Raw genomic sequence first — 18,548 nt, forward strand, 5'->3', positions numbered from 1 at the left:
GATAATCTTAAGAGGAAGAGACATGTTGTGGTCAATTGTTGTTGCATGTGATTGAGAAATCAGGAAATAGTTTATCATCTTCTTTTGGATTGCCAAGTTCCTTGGGACTGTTGGACTTTGATGTTGACTTTGTTTGGGGTTCAGTGGGCTATGCCCAGGTCTTCCAGAGGTTTGGTTGAGGCTTGGAGAGGTTATATAGTGGGGGCCAAGCTTGCGACTTCTGGAAGGTCACACCTCTATGTGTTTGGTGATGCTTTTGGCTTGAAAGAAATAGATGATCTTTTGAAGGAAAGGAGACCCCTATTGGCGCGCTAAAATTCTCCATTACTAATACTCTTTTTTGTTAGGTTTTTGGGAGAAATTGTAAATCCATGGATGAGATTGTTGATTTTGTGGACTCTTTGAGAGTTTAAAGGCCCTATTAGGTCTTATTGTTTTGTGGGATGTGTTCCCCTTCTGAACGCTTTTCAATATATATTTACTTATAAAAAAAAAAAAAAATGGATGTTATTGGTAAACTCTTGGACATGAAGAACAGAGGATAAGGTAAAGATTAGGAGAGACAGAAACAGTGCCCTTCCCCGCAAAGGAGGTGAAGGTGCCATCAACCACCCTAACCTTATCCTTACCAGAACATAAATTATACGAAGAAAAATCAGATGTCATACTAGTCATGTGATCAGTGGCTCCTGAATCAATAATTCAAGGTGGTCCACCAGATAATGTGGAAACCTGATGTGCTGAATGAGAGGTACCTGTCTTAGCGAAGTTAAGAGGTGGAAATGGAGGCATTTATGAAAATACCTCAATCAATATACCTTTTAAGTCACTAGACCTTTTTAATGTATAAAGATTGAATCTTTGAAAGAAAATGAGAGTTTTTGAGTTAAACTTATGATGTTCCAAAATATTCTCATCAACAATGAAGAAAAAGCTCTAGAAAGCAACAAAGTAGACCATACCAGAATTGTGAACGATAAAGAAAAAGCCGATATTGCAGAACTATGTGAACATGAAAAAAACACCGATCGAGACTGCAATCGATCAAAAACAGGTCCGAAACCCTTCACACCCAGTAAGGTTTATACAAACTTGCCCTATGGTTCCAATTACACACCTAGAGCTTTACAAACCATGCTCTGATACCATGTTGACTTTAAAAAATAATCAAATTAAGAGTCAAGTATAAGAAGAAGAAGAAAAAGAGAAGAAAGAGGATGAGAGAAAAAGAGAGAGATGGGGAAAGAGAGACAGAATGAAAAAATACTTTCATCATTCAACCACATTCTATTTATACTAACAAGTTTCAAAAATTACATATAAGCACCCAACATTCTATAAGTAATAACAAATAAGCCCCTGACAACAAAGGTATATATGTGTATGAAAAGAGGGGAAAAATCAAAACAGGCAGGTGCCATGTGGCACCTCCCCTAGCCAAAACGAATGGTGTCCCAATTTGGGACACTAAGTTCTTAAAGTACGCAGGTGCCACACCTTTTTGGGCGAGTACCACACATGGGACTCACCCATACAAAATAATGGGCAAGTGCCATCTGCTTGCCCACTTGTACATACAAAATAATGTGCAAGTGTCATGTACTTGGCCACTCGCCCATACATCGCCCACTTTCCCATACAAAATAATGGGCAACTGCCCACTCTCCACTTGCCCATACAAATAATGGGCTACTGCCATCCACTTGTCCACTTGCTCACTTGCCTATACAAAACTAACGGCCAAGTGTAATCCGCTTGCCCATTTGTCCATACAAAATAATGGACAAGTGACATCCGCTTACCCACTTGCCCATACAAAATAATGGGCAAGTGTTCGTTTGCCCACTTGTCCATAGAAAATAATAGGCAAGTGTCATTGCTCACTTCCATACAAAATAATGGGCAAGTGCACTCTCCCATACAAAAATAATGGCAAGTACCACTTGCCCACTTAAAGTGGCGAGTGCCACATGACACCCGCCCATGAACCCCTTAGAGCTTAAAGTGAGCGGGTGTCATGTGGCACCCACCTAGGTATCCCATTTTGGCGTATGACACCACTTTTAATAGAAGAGCAGACGGTGCTCGCTCGGGCACCTGGAGAAGGTATAAGCTTAATATGGATAGGCAAACTAGATTGCATAGGCAAACACCCACCCAGGATGGAAAGAAGGTAATGCAATCAGCGTTGAGTTTAGGCTTAGCAAAACCTAGGGTATCGGGAGAACCACTGGCAGATCTATGTTGGATGGGATAGGACTATGGGTTATGGCATGCTAAATATTAACGGCACATGTCACTGGGGCGCGTGATCAAATCATATAGTCCGAGGTTGCCAACTACCAGGAAACACAAGGAATGAGGCGATACAGGCCCAATATGGTAGTTGTAATGGCAAGGGTAATACCAGGAGGTGTATGTGACCCTTGGCACTAGCATTTGCACGCAAAGTGTCCGTACTCGGGAGCTCTAAGTATGGTGCACACCACTCATGAGGAGAGCGGGCGGGGAAAGGGGTTCTTGAGGCATGGCGGATTGAACAAGGGGCTGCTCAGGCGAAGTGGAAGCGGGTCCTTGATCCGCGACTCAGGTAGATGAGTCACTCACGTCTTGGCCAGGAGAATAAATGAGGGACGTGGCATTTTAATACGCTGTCACATGGCAGATGCCTGTACACTGAAACGTGCTTGACATGTGCCAAGAGCTCGATAAATAGCACTGCAGTGACGTGACGGGCTCATTCAGAACTTACAACCTGGAGACTCTGCCACTCTCCCTACTTGCTCATTTATTCCTTTGCCTGAGTTCTCTCCCCTACCCTCACATCCCTTCTTTTCCTTTCTACACCTTAAGTCATCCTTGCAAATACCTCACTTCCAGGACCTTTATATTCCTACACTACTCAATCTTAAAAATCTTAATGGATTACTGTGGTTACTCTGATTCCTATGCTACACAATTCTGCAGTATGGTGCCTTGTGCAGCTGGTATTACCTTTAAAAATTGCTTCTGCTATCAATATTGACCGCTAGATTTATGCAGTCTCAATGCTCTGGTTTTGGTTTTTCCTATGATAAGGCAGTTCTGGAATCATACTACTAGGTAAGCTGACCATGTTACCAGATAGACTCGTGTTTGATGAACTTTAGTATTATTATGGATATGTGGTTACTCATGTTACCTGCAAACATTTGCAGGAATGGGATTTTGTTTTGATGCTGGTGCAGTGTTCATCTTCTGCAGATTTTCATACGCCACAGTGGTAACAGCGATGCTAAAGGGATTCATATTTACTGCACTAGGATGCTGGAGTTTTACACTTGCTATAAGTGGACTGTTTGTTTTCCTTTCTGTTAGTCAGTACAGATGTGAAATGTTTTTGTGCTTTGATTATTTGGTTTTGGCCCATTTCCGGTTCCTTTTTCTCTGGTGGCATTGAGGGCTCCATAGATTTAATAGTTTCAAGGTGTATGCCCCTTTTGTTTGATGTATTGTTGGCCTTTGTGCCTTTTTCTCAATGAAAGCATACTTCTGAAGAAAAATAATGATCCATGATAGAGCCAATGGGCAAAACAAGCAAGCAGTAGAAACAAAAAATTGTTTCATTGTATATGATTTTTTTATGTACTACACAGACATCCATGTCCCATTCAGGACAAGAACGATGCGTCTGTATTCAATCTATGTTTTGATTAGGGAAGTCCTTTGAACAAGGTAGTTCAAACTATGTGCCATTCTACTTAACTAAGTTTATATAATAGTTCACCAATAATCAGATCAATTAATTTTTTGCATAAGTTTATCAATCAATGGTTCCGGGCCTTTACAGGCCGAAAAATTAACATTTAAGGTCTGAAAGGATCAAGGAACCCTGTTGCTCTAAACATCTTTTAGTATAATTATGAGAAATACCATCTGAAGAACGAAGTCAATAAAATTATGGAAAATGGCATGCTTGGGTAAAAGAACCTCATAAGTATACCACAACCATTACAATCGTTCTGGTTATACATAATTAGGCATAATGGAAATTTAAAATTCTATCACTGTTTATTAACAATGGATGGGGATATTCATGCCATAAACCATTCCCAAGTAGTCTAACAGTTTCTCAATATTTCACATCTATTTTGACCAAATCAAGCTATTTAACTTTAGGAGTTGGATAGAAAAAGAAAAACAAAAGAACTATTTGAGAGATATGGAAGCAAACCAATTGTCCTCCAGAAGAATGTCCATCTTCGGAAAAAGTTCCATGCGAGCCTCCCCAGCCCCATGTGTAAATATTGCCTTCTGGAAGCAGCAATTCAATGCAGGTCATTAGACTAGAATAATAACAAAGAAATATTTATATCACTTTAGAAGTAAGTTTCTTCCCCGCCCCCGGGCGAAAGGTAACAATAGAAGTTACATCACAAGGGTAAAACAATGGTTATGTATCATTTCACCTATTCATTTCAACAAAACGGACATGTTACTAAAATAAATTGAAAAGTTGTTAGCAGAGAAACAAAATAAAATAAAATCATGGAGGTTGACTATGGAAGGAGTCCTTTTAGACATGCCCAGATTGAAGAGAGGAAATAAAGTTCTCTCTCTCTCTCTCTCTCTGCCTGTCTTTCTCTCCCCCCCCCCCCCCCCCCCCCCTTCCTCTCCCTCTCTCTCTCTCTCTCTCTCTCTCTGCTTTATCAGGATTGAATTACTGGACAGGACATTCAAAATGAAATTGTCACTTTTGACTCGCATATTTATGAAGAGAGGAGAATTTAGCCCCACAAGGACCTCAGCAAATAGAAGAAGGCCTTAACATCCCCGAGGATCCTAACATCCACAAGATGTATAGCAGTGACGGGAGGAAGGAGTGCAGTAGATGAGGGGCACAAGTGATCAAAGAAAATTCAAGGAAATAAGTAAATGAGGAAGACTATTAAATAGTAACATTTTATGGGTTAAGTTGGATGGCAATTATGTACTTCCACTATAAATTCATTGTAATTACATAAAAAAAGAGGAGATATCCCATTATGGGTACTGACTCTATCACACTCCTCATATGTACTCTCATTCTGTTCAGTATCTAGTGGTCGGTACAGTTGCAATAAATGTGGAGTATGGCTGGCTATGAAGCATGGACACTGAGACAAGATACAGAAGATACACAGAAAAAATAAAAACTAGAAAAGTAGGGTAAGGACATGACAATGGCACACCAAAGGAATGTAATCTTATATATACAATTATAATACATTTATATATAACAAAACTGAGGATGGGCATTGGCACAACAGCAGGTTAATCCATTGCAACTTGGAGGTCATGGGTTCAATAAAGGAAACAACCTCTCTACATGTGGAGCTAAGGTTGTATACATCTCACCCTCCCTAGACACCACAATGGTGAGAGCGTCATGGACAAGGCTGCTTCTTTATATATAACAAAACTACTTTATAGTAAGCTAATATAATATTCTATTGTTACAACATAAAATTTGTAGCTGATGAATCAAGATAACTGATCTCAATGTAATGACCCTGTCATTTTCCTTCCTTTTTTCCAGCATTTTTCTTTTTCGTGCAACCTTAGGGTTTGGAGACCCGAGGTAGGGTTTTGAGTTCGGTTTTGTGCTCGGAATTGATTTCCGACTCCATGTGAATTCATCTCATTTGATTTTCATGAAATGCATAGCTTTACTTTTGTAGAAAAGCACGCTAGCTTGTCTTTTTACCTTGTAGGGGTATGGATGCATAGTTTCTTCGGAAACATTTTCACACTTTTGGGTGTTTTGTGTAATTATGCTTTTGAAATTATTTTTGTCTTGAGAACCTTTTTGCAATTTATTTTGGAAGATATTTTGGAGAAGGACCATTTTGCATTTTATGGAAAGTGTGACAAGTGTCACACTCTCATGGAGCCACTTGTTGACTTTGTGGTGGAGACACTTGGAAGCCTTATTGGATGACAAGTGTTGGGTGAGGACTCACCCACTTGTTGGCCTTTGGTTGGTGCACTTGCTGACTTAAGATTGTGACAAGTGTAGGCATGTGATTAAACCTTGTAAAGAGGCTTAGGATTGTGACAAGTGTTAGCTTAGGATTTCATCTTGTGAGGAGGCCTAGATTAGTGACAAGTGGAGGGTGTGGATGTGTGTGCGTGTGAGAGAGGTTGTGTTGGTGTGTGTGTGTGTTTAGCTAACAAAGCCAAAGTTAGGGAATAGATGTGATTTTCCACTTAGCCACCATTGTTGGAAGCTTGAACCCTAGCCTCCATTCTCTTGTTTTGACCCCCTTTCCACTCACCTTTGGGCTTAAGTCTTAGAAGACAAAAGCTTCCCCTCTTCCTCCTCTACAACAGTTTTGCATAGTTTTACATTTTGCCTTTGTTTGCCTTGGATTTTAGAGGAAGAATCCTTTAGTGAGGTAGAGGTTGTAGTATGTTTATCCTCTTTGTGTTTTAATTGAATTTGAAGTTTTATACATATTGTATACATGCTTGTTGTGTTATAGGATTGCATTTAGATAATGATTCTATATACTTGACTTAAGTTTTGAGGATTCAAGCATGTGTAGCTTATATATATATCTTATATAAAGTGTATTGTCAATTTAGTTGATTACTAATTCTAGAGATTTATCTTGTTGTGATGATGAACTCTTGTAGAATATCACTAATGTTTACCTTGGGAGCTTATTACTAGATTGTGGTATATTCAGTATTTGTGGCTTACATGATGGTAACTTGATTTAGTTGACATTTAATATACCATTTTATGTGTAGCAAATCGCACATTGAAGATTTGACATTTCAAATGCCATCGTAGACATGAAACCCTAGGACATGGTTCGTGTTTTCACCCTACTGGTGCATTGTGCATGGAAGGTGGTTTCGTGCATTGTTATTTGAGTATGAGTTCTGAACTTGTTGATTTTGGAAAGCCTGTGAGGACATATTTTATGTGATGGCTAAAGTTTGGCTTTAGTGCGGGAGGTATGAGTTCCCCACAAATGTGCGCACCAGGTAGTACCTTGTGGGTTGTAATGGCCCGGAACAACTTGTAAGGTCTTGACTAAAACCGAGATCACATGTCCTAGTTTTTCCTGTTTGATTTCACATTCAATTCCAAGTTGTTAATCGTTAATTACTTGTAGCTGTGATTTGATGCTAGTGGTTTCGATATTGCTTAGTATACTTGTGCATTGTGTATTTCATATCAATTGCCTAATGTAGCTTGAGATGACCCTTTAGTTCACCTTGCAACTTAGACGTTAGGTGGAATGATCCCTCGTATTCGTCTATATTGAACTTGCAAGACATTTAAAACTTTAGGGTATACGTATGCTCTTCTTCCTACGAGTAACTTGGTTGCTCACCCTAGTTGATTGGGCCTTTTTCAGGTAAAGAAGTTCCTTTCATGGATGGTTAAAGCCCTTGACTTCTTTTTGGATATTGTGCCACGGACACACTCTTTTGTTCACATGTAAAATGTTTAGCATGTTTGTTTGTAGTTTTTTTGCAACTATGGATGTATGGTTTCCACTTTTGGATGTTTGACATGTAATGAGGCCGCGAGCCATTGTAACACGTTTTAATATGTATTTAACATTTGTTGATATGTTCACATACTCATACTTCTTTAAATTTCAGTTTTTGACTTATGTATGAGGGTAAAATGAGACTTAAGAGGTACCTTGCATTTTCTGGTGCATAGCTGAATGTTTAACAGTTTCTCGAGCTATTTCGGTCAACCGAAGTATCATTTTGGACAGCCGGTAGCTATTTGGAATAGTGTGAGGCCAATTCCAGTAGCCTTCTTTCTTTTTGAGCCACAACCGGTCGACCGGTTTGTCATTTCGAACGACCGGAGTGTGTTCTCCTTTTTGGCTCATTTCAGTCGACCGAAACGACATTTCGGACAACCAAAATGCTGCTGTCTGTTGACCTTGTTTGGTTGATTTGACTTGGCATGTCAATGCCATGTTGATGCATATGTTTTGCATTTTTGACCTTGTATGAGTCGTTTTATGACGAACATGGTCTAGTTTGAACTAGATCATGCCTTGTTGAGTGTCATTGGCGTCCGAAGGCACCATTTGACCATTTTGTTTTAGCTTCCGAAGTTTGGATCCGTTATCGGGTCACTTTTCAGGTTGGGTTACTCGTTGACGCACCGGGTTTTGTAAAACTTGGGCCGTCACACTCACTCAGTTGTATAGAATAAGACAACGATAAGGATACAATATATGTATGTGCATGTATGTGTGTGTGAGTAACTAAGGTTAAATTTATCTAATTTTTCTCCCGCCAACAGTTGGCAAGTGTCTGAAATTGAGCGTCTGTGAAAGCGATCAGAGCGGCAGATCAGTTATATTCCTCACACATGGTAATAGAAGGAACAAGTCATTTGATAACTGTGAGAAGAAAATTATCGTGAGGTGATTGCGCAGATGTTGATCAATGTTGCTGGTAATTCCTAAGGCAATGGAGCTGGAGGGCACTAAGCATTAGAGGTAAACCAACGAAAAGTTTATTTTGTATTCACTGAAATTGGCAACTAATGGAGAGCAGTTTCGAAGGCAATGAAATCGTTGTACTCTTTCTCTACATAGTGGATTGTTCCTCTGAGATGGCATAGTTTCCGTAGTTTTTCGTCGCTGCAGTTTTTCACGTAAGTTGTAATCTCTTCTATGTTTCTCACTTTTATTTTGTTTTCTTAATTATTGCTTTGAACTTAACTAGAATCAGATGAAATTAAAAAGAAGCAAAATAGCAAACTAAGGTCATCCTAACTGAGACAATTTAAGACCAATTCCGTATTGTGCAATTCTCAAAAGTATTTTTGCATTATTTTGTTTGATGATTTGATTATAAATATGTCGCCAATTTTGAGCTTTGAATTAAAGTATATTTGTATGTCATTTGAGAATTGACAACATGATGAGGAATTACTCATAAATGTCTGAGTGAGAATGCTAATTAGAGGATTAATGTTAAAGAGATACTTGATTACATATGACCTTAATGTTGACTAATAAAATATTAAACCTGATTAAGATTGTGGTAGAGAATTTAGACAAAAATGAAATTTGTTGAAAGAGAGAGAGAGAAAGAGAATATATGAAAACGTATATCTTATTGAGTAAGTAATACGATAATACAATAGTGTTTATATAGGAAAACAAGTAAACCCTATACACAGTAATTCTATATATGGTAATGAGGGGTAGGCGACAACTCATACAATACTAACTGTACATTTGTGACAACTCATACAATACTGTACAATACTCCCCCTCAAGCTGGAGAGTAAATGTCAATAACTCCTAGCTTGCTACATATGGAATCAATAGAGTTCTTACGAAGCGCCTTAGTGAAGATGTTTGCCAGCTGCCTACCAGAAGGAACAATATGTGTAACAATCTCATTCGAGTCAACTTTAGATTGAATAAAATGGCAATCTACTTCAATGTGTTTAGTCGTCTCATGGTAGATTGGATTGCTAGCAATATGAATAGCTGCCTGATTGTCACAATGGATAGGGATTGGGTACTGGACTAAAATCCCAAGTTGCTATAAAAGAGTTTTCAACCAAGTAAGTTAGTGCCATGGCACGATACTCTACTTCAACACTGGAACGAGGCTCAACTGACTAATTCTTACTCCTCCAAGTTACTAGATTTCCTCCTATGAAGGTGCAGTAACCCATGGTGGACCATCGATCAGAAGGAGAACCAGTTAATCTGCATTTGTGTATCCTTCAATCCGAAGATGTCGATAAGATCGATAAAGCAAACCACAGCCCGGAGCACCGTTGAGATACTTCAAGAGGGGTACAACTGTCTCCATGTGAGGTACCCGAGGACTGGTCATGAATTGACTCACAACAATAACTGTATAGGAGATGTCTGGACGAGTGATTGTGAGGAAAATAAGTTTACCAAGAGGTCTCCAATACATCAATGGATCATCGAGTGGGTCACCATCATCCACCTTAAGTTTTACATTAGTCTCCATAGGTGTAGCTACAGGTTTCAAACCAAGATATCCAATGATGGATTAGAACTTGTATCCCCATCTTTATCACTGCTGCTGAGAAAGACTAATGCCTTACTTTGACCGAGCCACGTCAATTCCTAGAAAGTACTGAAGTTTGCCTAAATCCTTAGTTAAGAAGCTAGAACTCAAGTGATGGATTAGAACTTGTATCCCATCTTTGTGACTGCTGGTGATAATGATATCATCTACGTACACCACAAGAATCACAATACCACGTTTCGTTTTCTTAAAACCGAGAGAGTGGTCAGCCTGGCTTCTGGTCATACCATGAGCTACCATTGCTTTACTGAACTTATCAAACCATGCACGAGGGGACTGTTTGAGGCCATAGATAGACTTCTTGAGATGGCACACACTCCCCCCTTAGACACAAACCCAGGTGATTGAGTCATATAGACTGTCTCAGTAAGGTCACCGTGCAGAAAGGTAATTTTTACATCAAGTTGATAAAGTGGCCAGTCTAGATTAGCTGCAAGAGAGATTATTACACGAACAAAATTCAATTTAGCCACAGGAGAGAATGTCTTAGTATAATCAAAGGCATAAGTCTGAGTGTAGCCTTTAGCAACAAATCGAGTTTTGAGACGACAAACAGTACCATCAAGCTTTTGTTTAACCGTAAAAACCCAACGACAACCAATAACCTGAGTATCAAAAGGGTTAGGAACAAGGTCCCAAGTATAATTCAATTTTAAAGTGTTTATTTCTTCTTCCATAGCTTTCCTCCACCCTGGATGAGAAAGTGCATCCCTGTGGACTTAGGAAGAGCAATAGAGGATAATAACAAAGAAAAAGCTTGAAAGGAAGAAGACAATTTATTATACGATACAAAATTAGAGATAGGGTGATTGGTACAAGACCGTTTACCTTTCCAAACAGCAATAGGTTGATCAAGATCAAAGTCCGGAGAGATGGAAGAATCTCCAGGCGTTGAAGCGACTGGTGGAAGTGGCAAGGCTGGGTTTACTACTTCAATTATTAGAGCATGATTAACTACTCTTTTCCAGCGACGGGCATTAGACAAGAAGAGCTGGTGAAATGTCATAATAAAAAACTAGAGTTGGAAGAACAGACTCTTGAAGAATAGAATCCTCTAAACGACTGCCTTCATGGGAATAATAAGGAACATCCTCAAAGAAAGTTACATTTGCACACACAAATTGTTTACAAAGAGTTGGACTGTAACATTTATATCCCTTTCGAATGCGAGAATAACCTAAGAAAATACATTTGTGAGCACGAGGATCAAGTTTGTCTCGTCTCGGGCTTAGATTATAAATAAAACAAACACACCCAAACACCTTTGGAGGAATGGAAAAAGGGTTTTTGTCAGAAAACATCATTTGGAAGGGTGATTTTCCTTAAAGGACCTTAGAAGGCATGCGGTTTAAAAGATAAGCAGCAACCAGAACTGCATTTGCCCAAAAATGTTTTGGAACATGCATATGAATTATTAAGGCATGAGCGATAGCTAGGAGTGGGCCATTCTTCCGTTCAGCAACTCCATTTTGTTGAGGGGTATCAATACAAGATGTTTGATGGATAATGCCCCTCGACTCAAGAAACTTTTGAAAAGCATGAAGTGTATATTCAAGGGCATTGTCAGTTCTAAGAACAAGTAATTTTGCATCAAACTGATTTTGAATTTCAGCATAAAAGGATTGAAAAATAGAGAATACTTGAGATCTATCTTTAAGAATGAAAACCCAAGTTAAACGTGACTAATCATTAATAAATGACACAAAATAAGAGCACCAAATAAATCAGTAGTACAAGCTGGCCCCAAACATCCGAATGTACTAAGTTTGCAAGTAGTACAATTAAACTTTGCAAAATCAACTAAAGAAGGGACTAAGGCTCGAAGACTATTTAAAGAGGGATGTCCAAGGCAGCAATGCCACTAGTAAGCTGAAGAGGAGGTGGAATGTAGAGCTGTCGGAGCAGCAGTTGGCTGGAAGCAGTAAAGACCAACCTTCTCAAACCCCCCACCAATCGTCTTCTTCGTCTTGAGATCCTGAAACACACAACAGGAAGGAGAAAGAGTAATTGCACAATTTAAATTTGATATGATTTTGCGAACTGACAATAAATTGAATGAAAATTGAGGAATATATCAAACTAATGAAAAAGTGAGACCTGAAATGTGGAATCCCTAACTGGAGGAATATACTAAACTAATGAAAAACTAATGTAAATCATCTAAATTGGAATGGAATCCCTAACTATAAGCTATCTTACATCTCATCAAATCATCTAATTTTTGTATGCAGATCACCTCCTCTAATACCTCTGATAATTCTCGCACTCAAAAGGGATATAAATGTTGCAGTCCAACTCTTCGTAAACAATTTGTGTGTGCAGATGTAACTTTCTTTGAGGATGTTCCTTATTATTCCCAGGAAGGCAATCGTTGGGAGGACCTTGTTCTTCAAGAGTCAGTTCTTCCAACTCCAGTTTTTGATTTTGACATCCCACCAGCTCTTCGTATCTATGCTCTTCGCCGGAAAAGAGTAGTTAATCAGGTTCCAAAGACTGAAGTAGTAAACCCAACCTTGCCACTTCCACCAGTCGCTTCAATGCCTGGAGATTCTTCCATCTCTTTGAACTCTGATCTTGATCAACCTATTGTTGTTCAAAAAGGCAAACGGTCTTGTACCAATCACCCTATCTCCAATTTTGTATCATATAATAAATTGTCCTCCTCCTTTTAAGCTTTTTCATTGTCATTATCCTCTATTGCTCTTTGTAAGTCCTATAGGGAGGCACTTTCTCATCCAGGGTGGAGGAAAGCTATGGAAGAAGAAATAAACTCTTTAAAATTGAATCATACTTGGGACCTTTTTCCTAAGCCTGTTGATACTCAGGCTGTCAGTTGTCATTGAGTTTTTACTATTAAACAGAAGCTCGATGGTATTGTTGACTGTCTCAAAGCTCGACTTGTTGCTAAAGGCTACACTAAGACTTATGGCCTTGATTATACTAAGACGTTCTCTCCTGTGCCAAACTGAATTATGTTCGTGTGATAATCTCTCTTGCAGCTATTCTAGACTAACAACTTCATCAACTTGATGTTAAAAATGCCTTTCTACACGGTAACCTTACTGAGACAATTTATATGGCTTAACCACCTAGGTTTGAGTCTAAGGGGGAGTGTGTGTGTCATCTCAAGAAGTATATCTATGGCCTCAAACAGTCCCCTCGTGCATGGTTTGATAAGTTCAGTAAAGGAGTGGTAGCTCATGGTATGACCAAAAGTCAGGCTGATCACTCTCTCTTTTATAAGAAAACAAATCATGGGATTGTGATTCTTGTGGTGTATGTAGATGATATCGATACAAGTTCTAATCCATCACTTGACTTCTAGCTTCTTTACTAAGGATTTGGGCAAAATTCGGTATTTTCTAGAAATTGAGGTGGCTCGGTCGAAGCAAGGCATTAGTCTTTCTCAACAGAAGTATACTCTTGGTTTGAAACCTGTAGCTACACCCATGGAGACTAATGTAAAACTTAAGGTGGGTGATAGTGACCCACTCGATGATCCAGAGATGTACCGGAGACTTGTACGTAAACTTATTTACCTCAAAATCACTCATCCAGACATCTCTTATGCAGTCATTGTTGTGAGCCAGTTCATGACTAGTCCTCAGGTACTTCACATGGAGGCAGTTATTTACAACTTGAAGTATCTCGTGTTCCAAGACATGGTCTGCTTTATCGATCTTCTGGACATCTTCAGATTGAGGAATACACAAATGCAGATTCGGCCAGTTCTCCTCCTGATCGATGATCCACCACGGGTTACTGCACCTTCATAGGAGGAAATATAGTAACTTGGAGGAGTAAGAAACAGTCAGTTGTGGCTCATTCCAGTGTTGAAGCAGAGTATCGTGCCATGGCGCACACTGCCTGTAAACTTACTTGGCTGAAAACTCTTTTTACAAGAACTTGGGAATTTAGTTCAGTACCCAATTCATCTCCATTGTGACAATCAAGCCGTGATGTTGTGGCCCAAATTTGGTGCCAGGTAACGCAACCTGACAACCAGTTGGATGAGCTTTGTATGGACCCTAATTAGTCTCTTGTAGCCCGATATATAAAGGCGTTTAGGGTTTGGAGTGGTGTAAGAGAGAGACTCTGAAATTCGTACAGAAACAGAGTGAGGGACTGAAAACTTGTAATCCTCGATTTTACATATAGTGAAGACTTTCGCCGGATCTCAACCATGGACGTTGGTTGTTGCCGAACCACGTATAAATCTTTGTGTTCTTTGTGTGGTGTGTTTACTTTTCGTCATGATTCTTGATTTTATCTTGGGTTCGTTGCGTTTGTCATAACACAGACAGCTATTCATATTGCTAGCAATATAGTCTACCACGAGAGGACTAAACACATTGAAGTAGATTGCCATTTCATTCGATCTAAAGTTGACTCGAATGAAATTGTTACACCTTTTGTTCCTTCTGGCAGATAGCTTGCAGACATCTTCACTAAAGCGCTTCCCAAGAACTCTATTGATCCCATGTGTAGCAAGTTGGGAGTTATTGACATTTACATTTTCTGTATTCTGTAGCCGCCTTCACCTACCCCACATTACCATATATAGAATTACCATGTATAGGGTTTACTTGTTCTCCACTCACCTACACTCGTGGCTTCTCCTATATAAACACCATTGTATTATTGTGTATTACTCACTCAATAATATATACATTTTCATACAATCTCTCTCTCAACACTCTCCAATGCAAATTGCATCAATTCAAACTTAAAACAAAATTTATATACATAAGTACCTCATTTGGACATTTCATCAAACACTTGGTATGCACCAATTTAAGTAGCTCTATATACTTATGCTTCCAACGAATCTAAATTAACAAGAATCTCAACATTTTCCATGATAACACATAACCAACCACAAGGTATACTCCATACAAAATTCTACACGTAAGTACACATATACATCACATTAAATTCCTATACTCATGCTAGTATTTTCATTCCACAATTTAAACATGAAACACATATGTGGATAACACAACCTATGTCCTTCTGATGCAAGAACGTTTCTCGATATGACAAACCTTCCTCGCCTTTCCGTTGATGGATCCATCGAAACTGAAACAACAAGCAAAGGTCACACATTTAGGGTGGACAGTCACAGTACAGCAATCCGTGAGGCTACGCTGAGATTTTGCTTGGTTAGGGGTTTTGACAGAGAGGTGGGTAGCTTGCAAAGGATTGAGGAGTGGGCTTCTAAAGCTTGGAAGATCTCTTGTGGGGTGATGGTTACTGTTTTGCCAGATGGACTTCTTATATTCAGATTGCCGTCGGAGATGGAAGCTCAGAGAGTTCTCAAGTCGGGGGAAGAAAAAGTGGGGCGAGGCTTGTTTGTTCATTGATGTGTGGTACTCAAGAGTGGTGACGTAGTACATGTAGTAACTTATAGTAACTAGAAAGAAAGAAGGTGATGAGAATGAGAAGATAAGATGAGGCTAAACAAAGTAGGTGAGAATACAGAAGAATAGGGATGATAATCAGATTGAAGGAGGTATGATAGAGAGATAGAGGGATTAAGAACAACAAGAAGAAGAGACACATAGGGAGTTCGCAAACTCAACAATAATATTTAATTTCTCAAAAACTGAATTCTCATATTACAAAGGAGCCTTTATATAGGAAAAATAATAACAAAACCCTATATAATAAAATCCTAAAATATCCTTAAAATTAAAACATTACTAAAAAGAACCATAAGCATACATAAAACCCTAATTTACTAAATCCCCTAATTCTATCTTTTTTTCCCCTTTTCCAAAAGTAGAGCTTGAACACGTGCGACTCATCATCCATGAAAATCATTGTAGCTCGTTCCCCTTTAATTCTCCTTGGCTGAGAAGAACTCTTCCCCGAAGAGTAAAGCGAAAAGCACTGCTCGAAATAGGTCGGATCAACGCGGCAAGACTCTTCTGTAATCCATGAATCATCTGAAGCCGAATAATACATCCATTGTGACTCACTCTGACTGTCAATAACATCCTTAATTGAATTCAAATGCCATAGTTGACATAAAAGGAGGTCAAGTGTTGCTGCTGAAGAAAGTGTAATTCCACATGTAGAAGCACAAACTAACAACTCAAGAGGCTCATAGGTACCTTGGTTAGGCATCAAATACTCCACATAAAAAATTGGACTAATACTATTTTCCGATGTCAAGTCAAATAAATATGCACAAGGTCTATAATTGGAAGTGATGTAAAGATATCGAGTGATTTGGGCTTGCAAAGTCTCAAAGGAGTTATAAGGTTGTGGTGATGCACAAATAAAAACATAATCTCCTATAATGAACTTCTGATTCCTAACATGATATGCAATAAATTCATAATTTTTATTACTCAAAATCATTTGTCGTCTTATATCGGCATGAAGCTCATGGACATACTCGACAAAGGAATCAGAGATTTTAAATGAACAAGGATGTAGAGGTAACAAAATAAAGTCAATGGTATGGTGAAGGAAAATCAGAGGTATAATCCCAAAAGAGCAACTTCCAGCAAACCAATTAACCAAGCTATTATATGCAAACTACACAACGGAGAACAAAAAGTCCGAAGTGTTTAAGGGCACTCTTACAAGATAACTAACCAACTTTCCTATACCATGATTAACAGCCTCAATTTTTTTGTCAGGACAAAATGCCAAGGAAAATTTCAAACTAGTGCCCAAAGATGCCCAAAGTGTTTTCCAAAAATAGCCTGCATACTTAAAGTCCCTACCTGAAACAATGGAAATGTGAGTCATGAATTCTAACATCCTCTACACGATTATCTAGAATGGGATGATGAAATCCGTTTTCAGATGGCAACCGAAATTGCAGCAGTCCTTACAGGGAGGCAATCCCATGAGGACAGATGTGATATTAACTTGCAATAATCTTGGTGGCAATGATATAGTCCATTCGAGCGCCATTAAGATGTGTGGGAGGCAAGTAGTTGGTCACAATAGAGCTGTGAGAAAAAGTCAAGGACGTCCTATTCTCCACAAGGGTGAGAAGATGACTTTTCATTACCAACCGGTGGTTAGTGGGCGGTTGGAGAAGGTTGCTGAAGGAGATGTCAAACTTAGATTTTTAGAGGGTAAGAACTTATAGTTTGACAGAAATACTAGAGATATGCTTGTGGTTGCGCAAGACACGCATGGGTTGAAGAATGAGAGCCCGAGGGTTAAGTTTGAGGAGGACTCAAACTTAACTAAAATTCTTTATTAATTTGTTTTGTGTTAGAGATTATGATGGCGTTATTACTCACATTGTGTTGAAGAAAGACTCTTTATGATGTTGTCTTAGTGCTAAGGTAGAGAAATTTTGCCAAAGATAGAGTTTTGTTGACATTTGTGGCTCATTCGAAATTTTTGCCAAGGTGGAGAATTTTAGTCAAGGTGGAGATTTGTTAAAAATTTGTCTAAAATTCATTTATGACATGGCAAAAATCTATTGGCTACAGAATTTTGATGATGAAGCTTCCAAAGGAAGCTTTGAAATTCTTAGGCAGCAAGTACTATTTGGCTTCTGAAGGAAGCTTTGTAATATACTTGGACACCAAGTATATTTTTGGCTATAAATAGCCTTGCACTAATTCGATGAAAAGTATCCGAGCAAGAGACAATATTCGGATCAAGTGAGTATATTGGTTTTGTGTGTGTGACAAAATCCTTTTTCGTGTGCAATCTTCAAGTGACAGTTGAAGCTTGTCTTTGGGTGGGTTTTTCTCTGTGTAAACCATATACTATTTGGGTATTTTATGAGAATGTTGTATGAGTCTTCTTTGTGAGTGAGTTAGTGATGTGAGAAGAGAGATTATTGTGGGGAAGAACCAAAACGTTCTTCAGTTTGTAATCTTCTTCTTTATAGTGATACGAATCATTATCGCCCGTGGACATAACCCTATTTGTGAGAGTGAACCACGTATAAATCCTTGTCTCATTTGTGTGTGCCTATTTTATTTTCTTGTCATTAATTTTCTCTTTGTTCTCATAAACTCCTATTCAATCCTTTTTTCATAACATGAACCCTCTCCAACTGTGGCAGTAGCGCCAAGCAATAAGCAACCTCGTCAACGCATTCCAAGATCTCAAAAGGCCCAATGAACCTAGGTGACAGCTTGCCACACCGCCCAAAACGCATCAATCCTTTGCGTGGGGCGACCTTGAGAAATACATGATCTCCCACCTCAAAAGACAAAAGTCCCCTCCTTCAATCAGCATAGCTCTTCTTGTAGTAAGTTATTAAGGTGAGCGGAATACTTGACTTAAGTCATAAAGTACCTAATATATATATATATATGATGAAAGAGAGAGAAAGAGCATATTTCTACTCTCTTTTTCTGGCAGGCAGCTTCCTCTCCCCCTTTCCTTTTCATTTTCACTTTTAGATCTAGTTTTCTAAGGCCTATATCATCACCTTCCACTTGGATTTTGGAGGAGCCATAGTTGGAGAAGTT

General features: G+C 38.9%; 1 protein-coding gene across 3 annotated transcripts in view; it reads right to left on the minus strand.

Moving 5' to 3' along the window:
- LOC132303200 (ultraviolet-B receptor UVR8) overlaps positions 1-18,548 on the minus strand; it is a 93,343-nt gene that overhangs the window by 21,499 nt on the left and 53,296 nt on the right. The window contains exon 14 of one of the 3 annotated variants that reach the window (XM_059800363.1): positions 4,214-4,290. In XM_059800363.1, coding sequence (XP_059656346.1) covers positions 4,214-4,290 — 77 coding nt within the window. Of the gene's footprint in view, positions 1-4,213; positions 4,294-11,811; positions 12,065-18,548 lie in introns of those variants that run through there. The other 2 variants (XM_059800362.1, XM_059800364.1) reach the window with 2 other exon arrangements.

Source organism: Cornus florida, unplaced genomic scaffold (assembly GCF_030987335.1).
Source record: "Cornus florida cultivar Cherokee Brave unplaced genomic scaffold, ASM3098733v1 CherokeeBrave_3.0.0_Hap2_Chr04, whole genome shotgun sequence".
Lineage (NCBI taxonomy): Eukaryota > Viridiplantae > Streptophyta > Magnoliopsida > Cornales > Cornaceae > Cornus > Cornus florida.